Source organism: Eumetopias jubatus, unplaced genomic scaffold, assembly GCF_037043125.1.
Source record: "Eumetopias jubatus isolate StellerSeaLion01/CBP00866 unplaced genomic scaffold, mEumJub1_p1.0 scaffold_2, whole genome shotgun sequence".
In the NCBI taxonomy this organism is placed as follows: Eukaryota; Metazoa; Chordata; class Mammalia; order Carnivora; family Otariidae; genus Eumetopias; species Eumetopias jubatus.
The window spans coordinates 110,548,958-110,561,230 of NW_028274808.1; the positions used below are offsets into that span (position 1 = coordinate 110,548,958).

The 12,273-nt window shown below is 35.9% G+C and overlaps 1 protein-coding gene across 2 annotated transcripts in view; it reads right to left on the reverse strand.

Annotated features, from left to right (window-relative positions):
- Positions 1 to 1,201: 1,201 nt before the first annotated feature.
- Positions 1,202 to 12,273, reverse strand: part of FAM241A (family with sequence similarity 241 member A) — a 39,911-nt gene continuing 28,839 nt past the window's right edge. For both annotated transcript variants that reach the window (XM_028121295.2, XM_088021073.1), the window contains exon 2: positions 1,202 to 1,622. In XM_028121295.2, coding sequence (XP_027977096.1) covers positions 1,377 to 1,622 — 246 coding nt within the window. In that variant the 3' untranslated portion in view covers positions 1,202 to 1,376. The remainder of the gene's footprint in view (positions 1,623 to 12,273) is intronic.

A 12,273-nucleotide genomic window follows, 5' to 3' on the forward strand; every position in this document is an offset into this window, starting at 1 on the left:
AAACTTTACAAAGCAGAATATTAAACACTTTATATACTTTAGTTACTACCCTGCCAAAGATAAAAATACCTCATTGTCCCATTTCCCTTATTTAACTTGAATCTTTAGTACCCCTCCTTTATCTGTATAGAAGGTCTCTGAGACACAAGTGTACAGATTTTAGGTTCTTCAACAAAATCCAAAAAATCACTAAGCCATTTTCTGTTTTCAAAGTGTATTTAAAGAAATGCTTGTTTCAATATAAAACCCCAAAGTGCTGAATTAAAACACATTAATAACATGACTGGCCAATTACTGACTTGGCTTTAGCCTTAGAGGAATATTATTACAATTGGCTGTTAAATTTCAAATTTAAGCATTTGGTTTTATACTGTAATACTGTACTTTCCTATACAGACATCAAAGAAAATGAGCTGATTTTTTTTTCCTTAAAGGCATAGTAAAATATTTTAGCCATAATACAAATCAACTTTGGGGGGGAAATCCATGCCAAGATAGGAAATAGATTTTTTAAAATCTTAGAATAATTGTTATAAAAGAACTATAAAATGTAAATTTCTGGAAAAAAATACTTGGAAAATGTCTCTCTAGAAAAAAAATACACAACTTGTTAGATACAAGAAAATATAGCATTACCATGGGGTGCAGCCAGCAATGGATGTGGCTTATGAGACTTAAAAAATTCACAAAAGGTAATTAGCACCAAAATTGTCTAAAACTTCAAATGATATACTGAAGCGATTCCAGGCCCAAATATTACATTATAAAAAAGTTACATTTAACTTTCATCAGCCATAATAAATATATCCTTTTCAATCTTTAGAAAATGTGCTAGCTTTACTGATTTTCATCACAGTATTAAGGTAGTGTCTAGTAATTATCATTTATATTGGTTTGGGCTGAGCAGGAACAGTAGATATCCAAGTTATTTCCCAAATAATAAGGGGTTATTTGGTGGGTATGGGTGGGGACAATTATCCCATTAAAACTTTAGCTCCTTGTTTCATCCTTTTTCTTCTAAAATATTTTATTGGAATTCTCTACAACCTGGTTTGAATTCCATATCCTGTTATTTTCCCTGCTCACTTTTGGTGGTGTTAAGATTTGGTTTGGGACCAGGGTGGGGTGTTTAAAAGTGGGCACAGATCACAGTAGTAAAACAAGACTTTTGAATAAGCTACAAAATGTATATTCAACCCTGTTATTATCAAGAGTTGAGTTTAATTTGAAACAACATCCACTTATAAATTTCATTACAAAACAGCACACAATTTGAAACAAGGCAAACTTTTCGGCTTTCATGTAGTGAAATATATAACTTCACCAATCACATATATGGCTACCAAATGTGAAACAACAGCTTATTCGGCCGTATTTTACTGTTGCACATAAATAATGACTAGGCAAAGAACAGCAACTAGTCCAAGGGCTTGTAGGCCAAGGAACCACAGCATAACCCAAAAGAATATGACTATTACTGGTTCCACAATTCGTTCTCCAAAATACATCCTTGTGAAGCCCATGTCGATGAGGCTTTTGTTCAATTCACCAAAAAGTGTTCCCATCTTTTTGTAGTCATCTCCAACAGGCTCGCCAGTGTGGTTTTGTGATTCTTCAATATCCTTTATAACAAAAACAAAAACAAAAAAACAGAAAACAAAACATAAACATAAAATGAGAAATAGGGGAAGGTCCGTAAGAATAACGACTATCTCATCGTTCTCCCAAAATACGGGGCATATTCTGATAATCATTCAGTAAATATCTGGGAATGTTCCTTTTGATTAACATATAGAACAACTATGTCTGTGCCCACCTTTCAAGGATATGGAAAGCACTGATTTATTGATTTCTGTAGAATCAACATTGGACCCTCAACTATCAGAACACTGATTTATAAGATTAAGGAAGGAGCTGATTCATTTCCATTCATTTTCTAGTTTCCTGGGATTTTAAAAGACAGCTGCTTAAATGAGGAATCATGTTTGTATTGTCCTTATTCTTTACAATGATTTAAAAATAACTTTTCTACCAACTTCCTGTTTTCAGGCAGGGACCCAGATTGCTCTGTCTTGTCTAAGTAAGCTTTTTCGTCCATTCCGTTGACACTGAGACTAAGAAACCTAGCCTCAGCTGACTTGAGCAAATCTTGTTGCTACTATTGAGCATTCCTCAGCCATCACTGTTGTGATCTTTCAGTCTTGGCTTTTTTGGCTAAGGAGACCTCCGTGTAGGCCCTTGCATAGTTTCTTGTCCAAATTCTAGAAATGTCCTAAGTGCATCTTATTAATCCCATCAGGAGAGACAAAGAGTTTTCACATAGTAATAATTTTGTACACTACGTCCAAAAGTCCACCTAGAAGTCAGCTCCTAAGAAAATGTCCACGTGTACACAATATGCATATCAAAAAATGTTTACTATTTCCAAAAAATGCTTACTATTTCTATTACCTCTTATTACAAGTAAGGCCTTCACGCCAGTTATTGAGCTACTGTCTCTCAGCTTCAAACCACTCCTTGTAATTCTAGAAACATATTTGGCTCCTTGTTAGTCTCTGCCAATAGAGGGGAGAATGAGACACTGCACGGCTGGAGAAGGAAAGGGATTTGCTATCGTTTGCTCCAATGGGTTTGCTGGTGCTGTCAGTTTTGCTCTAGCAACAGTTCTTCACTCTGGTAGTAGTAATTTCTTCCAGTAGCAGCCACTGATCTCAGTTTGGGGATTTCCCAACACTTGCAGAACCAATCTCAATGTGCCTTCTTGAGACACCAGATCCAACTTGTGGGTGCCTATTCCTCAGCTATCTTGTTCTTAGTTCTATGGGATCCCCCCCTCTGAGTACAGAGACGCCAGTACTGGGTGAGCAATGATGAGTTCTTGAAAGTCTGAGTTTCAGCTCCACAGGGCCTTTCCCCAATCTTCTCAGTTTTAGTAATTCTACCCCTTTGTTTGCTGCCCCAGCCCAGGCCTAGGAGTGGGGGCTGCTTCCAGTTGTTGTTACCTACATAATTTTTAAATTTTAGCATACTTTGTAATCCCCTGGAGGGCTTGTTACAGCACAGACTGTTGGGCCTATCACCAGGGTTTCTGATTCATAAACCAGGGCTAGGGGTTGGAGTCAGAATTTGCATTTCTAATAAGTTTCCAGTTGATGCTTATGATGCCTGCCTGGTGACCATCATTTGAGAAATCACTGCCTTACTGTTCTGTTTCCACCTTTTCCATTCTCCAACACCTAATTAATCATTCTTTGAATTAAATTATCTTTGTTGAAATCATTGATATAATTTCTCCTCACTAGACCCTAATACAGCCACAAAAGAAAAACTACGTCATGTAGGTGACAAAGTTGTCTGGTAATTTATTAAACCTAATGGCATTTAGGAGTCATGATTCAAATCAGTCATTATTTACTGAATACCTTCTAGCTCATTGTAGGTGCAAGATGGAGAATTATTCATATAACAAAAAATTTTTAGGTATAGGGTTTGACATAGGAAAAAGTAGTATTAAATACCATTAAGTATGCTGTCTATACCAGAGGAAAGGAAACTTAGAAGACAAAAGTCACCTGCCAAAAAGAGCCAATGAATTGGAGCAAGTTTTGAGGCACTCTTTAAATACGTGAATCAAACTTAGATTCCTTTAGTAGAAACCAAAGCTTGATCATTTCAGCCATCAATATATAAATAAAAATATTTTTTCATTTTAAAAATGCATTATTATCTAGTCTAAATATATACAATTTAAAGTATATATTTAAGGAAAGAGGGAGTGAAAAAAATCTAATTTTTATTTGCAATAGCAGATAAAATGATTTTCAATAGGACTTTAAAGTGATCTTTCCCCTTATAATAGCAATTTATGTAGAACAGAGTGTCATTGATGAAATAGAAAAATGAAACTTATTGGGGCAACATTGTTAATTATATTTTAAGCCAGAATTATTTTTGAATTATATTTACATACAATTTTAAAATTAGTTTTGAACTTGCATTTCTACCAAAAAAAAAAAAAAAAGAGTGGAAAAAACAAAATGCTGTAGAGGGAGTTGAAATCCAGAGAGTTAAAATCCAGGCTCTAACACTTAAACTGAGTGACCTTGACCAAATCACTTTCATGAGCTTCAGTTTTCTAACCCATAAAATGGATTTACATGATTCCTTTTGATAATAATTTTCTCTTCAATTATAATTTACTTGTTAACCTTTCCTCAATTTTTGTGTTTATTCCTCGCTGATGTGCCGTGATTGGGTGAATTTTATGTTTCTCAGCTTCTCATACTTTTATATGTTCCATGATGATATTCCACATTATAAAAGAAAAAAAAGTCTTGTTCTTGCCTGAGATCAAGCCCTTCTCTTCTTCAGGACAGAACTTGAAGACTACTTGATTTAGTTTGTAATTCTTCTGGGGCCTCACTTCTCTCTACTCCTCCAGTGTCTTGTATTGTTGATAATCATTTCTGGCCTCCTTTTTTTACTTTTTATTAAAGTTTTTTGTTTTCTTTTTTACTTTTTCCAATTTCTTTTAATCTATGCACTCATTGTACTTTGGGGTTTTCTGTTGTTACTGAAGAATTTTAAGACTTTTTTCTTTCAGTATTTTTGTGGTTGTAGTACAAAGAAAGTACCCTAATCTGACATGGTTCCTTCTGAAGATTCACTTTAAAGTTTTCTACAGGCTGCTTGTGGGTTTTTCAGGGAAGAAGTAGGTGTTGCAAGACTTAAATCAAAACAAGGAATTAGCTAACTCCTAGAGGCCAAGTGAGGAGGCAGCAATGGATCGCATCGTCTCAGGTCCTGAGAATACCTGCTGGGATTGAGACTGGAAGTGGAAGACCCAGGAAGGGCTGGTCTGGGCAAGATGTGGCTGCTCCAGCCTGCTTTGTTTTTTAATATGAAAAACTTCAAGCACACACAAAATTAGAGAAAAATAAATACAACGATCCCCTATATACCTATAATCAGATTCAATAATTACTAAAATTTTGCCACTTGACTGCAGCACTTCTTAATCTGGGCAATCTAAAGGAGAGGAAAAAGTAAAAATCATTAGAAGAATGCCTAAAAGTGGCCTATATTCACAAATGAAGTTTTGTGGAAACATCCAAAATATCCAGCAAAGAATTAGATAGGTTTCAAACCATCCTAAAGGAAAGACATTTAAGCACATGGGAAAAAAAAATAGGCAGCATTTTTAAATCAGTGAGATTATAGTCAGTCTCATTACAGTATTTTCTATATCCAGAATATCCACCCCAAATACCATTATTCTAAAAGGTACGAACATTGGTACGCTGGTAAGGGTTTAGCAGTAGGCTTTGTCCGGGGTGGGAGTTGGGGTGGGTGGATCTCTGATTTGAATTGTTTGCCAGTTCCATAGTTTTTTCCAGTTTCTGTAGCCAGTCCTTCTGCTGTGCTCAATTTCAGGCTACTTACAACTAGCTTGCAAGGTTCCTGAAAATTTAACAATTGGCTCTTGAGGTCTGGTAGGGGCTGCCATCAGTACTCCACTGTACGTATAGTAGTTGAGATAAAGACCTGCATGCTTATAATTGATTAGTTTGTTTTCTCCCTTCTTTCCATCAATTAGTGCATTTAAGGCTTTTTTTTTTTTTTAAGTTTACAAAGTTGATAAGTGGGATAGCTAAATAGAATTACTGCAATACAGTATATTGAAATTAGGAAAGTTGTATTAAGAAATATATTATGATTTGAGTAGTGGATAGGGTAGATAAAATGAAATACATGTAATGCTACAAAACTACCACAATTAAAAGAATTTTGCTTTTTCTGGTCTGCCTCATGCAGATATCAAAAGTGCATTCAATTCAGTAATTTTTATAAATTCTTATTTACAATAAAATTTAAAAAGCCTGGATAGTTTGTGAGAAAGTAGTGCTCCTTCAATGCTCTCTAGCTACACGAATGATACCACCATCCATGTGCCAGATCCAAAGGCCAGAAACCTAAGGCCTTCATGATTCCTCCCACATCCCTCCCTGTTACATCTAGTTCATCAACATGTCCTCTCTATTTTACCTTCTAAATATTTCCTTATTGTGTATATTGCTATTCCATCTGCTGCTGTAATCCCCAAATAATCTATTAACATCTCTTGCCTTGAGTATTCTAGTAGTTTCCTAACTGCTCTTGCACCTTTTCCTTGGTTCGCCTATAAACTATCTACCACACAGCAGCCAAATTGATCTTTTTAAATGCAAATCCAATCACTCCACTCTGCTTTTAGGATTAAGGCCAAAATTTTTACATGATCTAGGAGGCCCTGCTTAGTCTGGCTTCTCTCTGGGTCTCTGGCCTCATCCTGTCATCAGCCTCCCTCTGCCTTTTTGTATTTCAGCCACAAAGATCTCTGACTTCTTGAACAGGCCATGCTTTTGCCTGCCAAAGATTTGCACATGCTGTTTTCTCTGCCTAACACACTCTCCTCCCTCCCATGCTCAGTTAATGCCTGCTCTTCCTTTAGCCTCAGCCTAAGCCTCAACTCAATCTCATAGCACGATATAATGCTCTTTCAATGTATTCTAAATCAGTGCAGATGTGTGTGTGATTATTTGATGAATGTCTCTATCACTGTACATGAGGATATGGACAATATCTATTTGACAGACCATTTATCCTCTAGTATCAGTATGTAGCAGGGGCTGTGTTGGGAATAGCAGCACATAGAAGGAACTCAATAAATATTTGTTGAATAAATGGAGAAAATTTATCATGTGTCTGGCAAGCATTGGAGCAATATCTTGATAGGTTTTCTACCTTGCTCACTTCTTGCCAAACAAAAGATGATCCTTTTTTTCCAAAGTATTTTTATTACAGTAATTTCAAAGCAATGTATAGATTCTAATGGGGTTAGCAGTATTTCTGTTTGGGAAATTATTAAGCATCCACTCCCTCTTTCCTCTTTCTTATTAGAACCTATTCCAGCCCACATTCCTCAGGTGAGGCAGACCTACAGCTCCAGAGATGACATGTCTTAAGAGTAATAAACTTCTCTTTACCAGAAGCTGGCTTTGGAAAGTGCATGTGATCCACTTTGGAACAATGACTTTTGTGGGTCTTCTTGGAAAAGTCTTCCTAGCTCTTCTGACACAACTTTGGAAAGTGATCCTTATCTTCTTCTATTTCTCCACATACAATCCTTTAAGTAAAGACAATTTATTGTATTTTTTAAATCAGTTTTCTATTCCTGATAAAAGAAATTACAATAAACTTAGTGGCTTAAAACAACAAAAAATTATCACCTTATTGTTCTGTAGGTTAGAAGTCATGTCAGCAGGATTGCATTTCTTTCTAGAGGCTCTAGGAGAGAATCTATTTGCCTACCTTTACTAGCTCCTAATAGCTGTCCATATTCCTTGGCTCCTGGCCCCCTTCCTCCATCTTCAAAGCCAGCAATGTTGCAGCTCTTCTGACCATTCTTCTTAGTTAACTTTTCTGTCTGACCACAGCAGGGAAAGGTTCTCTGCTTTCTCTGAGGTTAAGGACCCATGTGATTAGATCTAGCCTAATGGGATAATCCAGATAATCTCCCCATCTCAAAGTCCTTAAATTTAATCCCATCTGCAAAATCCCTTTTGCCATTTAAGGTATCACATTCACAAATTCTAAGGACTAAAATATGGACATTTCTGGGGAGGCATTATTCTGCCTTCCACAGTATTTTATTATAAAAACTATTTCTTTATGTATCTATTTCCTCTCACTAGCTTTGATAGGAAGGGCAAGGCCATTAAGGGCTAGAACTATGTCTTATAAATTTTAACATTAATACTTAGTATATCACACTGTGCCAGGCCTATTGTAGGTTCATAATAAGTATTTGTTGAATGAACAATAGAAGTATTTTACAATAACAACATATTAGGCAACAAAACAAAAAACCCACAAAAAATAAACAAAAGTTACATGTAACATCAAATATTTTATTCCTCCATGAGTACAGATGTGAATTTGTTCAAATATTTATAAATAAATTCTAGACTAGATTACAAGATATAGTAGCTGCTAGCTAAAATGTACATGCTTGGGGCGCCTGGGTGGCTCACTTGGTTAAGGATCTGACTCTTGGTTTTGACTCAGGTCATGATCTCAGGGTTGTGAGATTGAGCCCTCCCCCTAAATCCATGGTGGGCATGGAGCCTGCTTGGATTATCTCTTCCTCTTCTTCTGCCCTTCCCCCCACCACTCTCTCTCTAAAAAAGAAAAAAAAAATTAGGGGGGTGGGGGGATGGGTTAGCCTGGTGATGGTTATTAAAGAGGGCACGTACTGAATGGAGCACTGGGTGTTATATGCAAACAATGAGTCATGGAACACTAGATCAAAAACTAATGATGTAAGGTATGGTGATTAACATAACATAATAAAATAAAATTAAAAAAATTTACATGCTCCGCTCAATTTCTAAACCATTGTATTTGAAGAGTAGAGAGTAATATAAACAGAGGAGATCTTGAGTCCTTGACTCTCTCCCGTTTGTAATTTTCAGAGTAATAGTAATAAGTGGTGGTATTATCAATGATATGTTAGAAAAGCTAAAACTGCGTGCCTACTATAGGCCAGGTACTGGCTTTACAAACTTTATCTTGATCTTTCCACAAGCTGTGGAGGCATTATTATTTTCCCTCATTTGCAGATAAGGTAACTAAATTTCACAGGTATTAAATGTCTGGCCATTGACTTATTCTTAGTAAATGGAGGAGCTCTTACTCCAGAGACCACTCCATTAATCCCTATACTATACTCCCTCCAGTTATTATTATATTAATAGCTAGCCTCTGTCTAATGCTACTTAGTTTTCAGAGTAAATTTTACATATTTGAACTGCAAAAAAAAAAGCAATGTAAACATGTTTTCATTTTTCACAGAATGAATACATTTAACAAAGTGAAATGAACATCGGCATCTTTTTTTGCTTTACATCTTTTCTCACAGTTTACAGTATATTGAAAGTGAGTTTATCAAGCAAAAAATTACTCAAATTTTAATTTTTATCTTATACAAACATGTAAACCATGTAACAGTTGAGTGGATTTTTCATAGTCCTTTCAGTATTGACTAGAATTCAGATTCAAATGTGGAAAAAAAGATTCCAGACAAGTATGAGGAGATATACTTGGCAGAAATGCAATATGGCAACAACAACAACAAAAACCAAAAAGCCAACCACACAAAACACTTCATACAGAAAGTGGTATACCAGTGCAGAAATTCAGGTGGTGCTTTTCGCTGTTCTAACATTAGTCACTTTGTGTATTTGCCAGATTTTATTCTTTGTATTTGAGGTCCTGATGAAAGAACATTTGTCAAAAGCGCAGTTTCCTTCATGAGTGTACAATAATGCTATGACATGCACGCTGAAGTGTTCTTACCAATATAGTGATATTATTATTTTTTCATCCATGATTAAAGACATACATAAAAATAAAGGTGTTATAATTGATTCAAAACCTTCTTATAAGATACACAAAATTAATGATGAGAAATTAAAGGTGAACCCTTACATAGTCAGAGGATTTTTAAGAGAGAAGTATCCTTAGAGATAATTAAAACAAAATCTACTTTAAGAAATAAGGAATAGGAGGTTAAGTCGCTCAGCTTATTAATGACAGCACAGGCTTTAGAAGCAACTAGGACAGATTCAAATGTTGCTCTGCACACACAGAAGGCAAATTACTTAACCACTGACCCTCAGTTTCCCCATGTATAAAAGGAACATAGTAATACCTAACTCAAGAGAGTTGTGATACTAAAATGAAGAAATGGGTGAAAAGCTTTTAGAATACACCTACTAATCATTCAATATATGGTAACTATTATTACTACTACCATATTTTTGGTAGCCTTATATCTTGTGATTTTTACTTCTCTTTCTATTGTACCATGTTGCTTGAGATAATTAATACCTTAGTGATCATCTTTCTCATAATTAAAATTCAGTTGTATTTTTCTTCAAGTGTTATGACAATTTATTTATATAGAAGTTGAGGTGGGATGTTTTCTATGGAACATCCTTACCAATGGCACAATCTGTGCACACTAGTATGGCAAGACCTCTGTTTATTCACTTTAAGAAGAGTATAGGCTACATTCTGTAAACAGGCTTTTGCTGAATGCGTGACAATTTAAAATGTGCTTTCAACTGTTTTCCTGTTTGCAGTATAACATCTGTATTACCGCACAGTATTACATGTACGGTATTGGAAATCTGCTGTTTTTGCCTGCCTGGTATTTACTCCAACTTTTCCTGCTAGCAGCCCCTTGATTTAACTTTGGAGAAACCATCCCCCATCCGCTCTTAGTCCCTATGTCTTGGTTGAAGATGTTCCCATTCCCCTGTTCGAGGTCTGTCCAATCAGAATATTCCATTTCCTTGGACATATGATTAGTTAAGGAATGAGCATGTAACCCAAGATAGGCCAACGAAACACCTCTGCCCAAGACTTTTGCTGCAACTATTAAAAAAGAGACATTTTTCTTTCACTCCTGTTGGTTAGCTGGTAAGATGCAGGGCATCTTATTACCATGAGGGGAAAGCTTGCTATAAATGAAGCCAATATAAAGTAAAGCCAAGAAATGATATAGTTGATATAGTTTCAACACCAGACTCTGGCTAGTGCATCTACCTCTGGTCTTTTTAGTTACATGAGTCAGTAAATTCCTATTTTGCAAAATTTAGGGGAGTTGAATTTTGTCACTTGGAATCAAGAATTCTGACTATGGATGATGATGATGATGATGACAATGATGATGACAATAAAAATAATAGCTATTATTAACTGAATGTGTACTATATACTGGATATTGTGTTAAGTACTTTACATTCTTCATGGTATTTAATCTCCATTTTTACAGTAAGTATTGTTAATTCCAAAGCCTGCGTTCTTCACAACAGTGCTCAACTACTTCCTCATTAATGTGGATTTATTGTTACTAGCAATAACTAGTATGATAAATGTATTGATGATATTAAAAACAGCAATTAATGGGGGTTATCCAAGTGGGCATTTTTAGATATAACTTTCTAAAAGTTGTTTTAAAAAACTATATTTGAACACATGGATAAATGGTTATTGTACATATTCAGACAACACAAGAAAATATAGGGTAAAAACTAAAATGCTGATTTTTCCTTGCTACTTTTGGTTGGCCTTCCGTAGCTATCAAGGAGAGCCAGTCACAATGAGGCAAACCCAAGGAAATCATAACTGGGTAGGTAAATTTATACATCTCAAGTACACATCTCAAGATGCATACCAAGCAAGAGGAAAGTAATTTTTAGATTGCACATACTAGTCTGTGATTTGAGGTTTTTATTGAATGAATGACAGAACTAATGAATGAATGAACAACTCCTAAATCTTCTCGCTGCAACCTTTTCTCATTTTACCTTGCTTATTCAGCTACTCCCATTGACTATTTTTTCAACCTTGTTGGGCTTGTAGTCCACTGATCTCTAACTTCTCTCCATCCACGAGCCGAGTCCATTCCCTTCTTTATCCTCACTCAGCTTGAGTTCTATGGCCCCGAATTTCCACAAAGTTTTCAACTCCATTGTCTTATTGGGCAAAACCTTACTTTTAGAGGAACGTAACTATTTTCTCTGCCTGCACCTGGGTGGTGCTAGACAAAGTCATAACATTGGGTATATTGGTACCACTAGTTTTTGACCATTAGCCCCCAACAGATCTTCAAATACCCTGCATTCCTACTTCATTTCTCTGCTCAGCTCATTTTTTCTGCTCCCTTCACAGACTTTCAGACCCCTTCTCTCTTTCAAACCTCTGCTTCTCTCTTTCGCTATCCCCCTCCTCCAGCCAATTACCCGAGCTTCTGTTTTTCAGGGAAAAGAGAAGCAGTCAGAAAAGAGCTTCCTTAAGTTTATTATACTAAATGTAACAACGTACTTTGGTTTAGGTCCCTCTTCTCTGCATTCTTTTTTGTTACACATAAAGAAACGAGGAAGTGTTACCCTTCTTTGTCCCAATTCCTCTGACCTACATGTAGACTCTTTTCCTACCTTAGACTATCCCTCTACCATTATTCTCTGTCTCGTGTATATTCAATCTCTCCCTCTCAACTGGCCCCTCATCAATATTTCTACATGCTTAGATCTTTACTCTTTAATACAAGACTGCCTCCATGCCACAGCCTCTATTAATTCTGCCTTGTCTTTTCTTCTTTTTCATAGCCCAACTGTTTGAAACAATTCACTTGGCTTGTTTCCATTTTTTTTTTCATGGTTACCA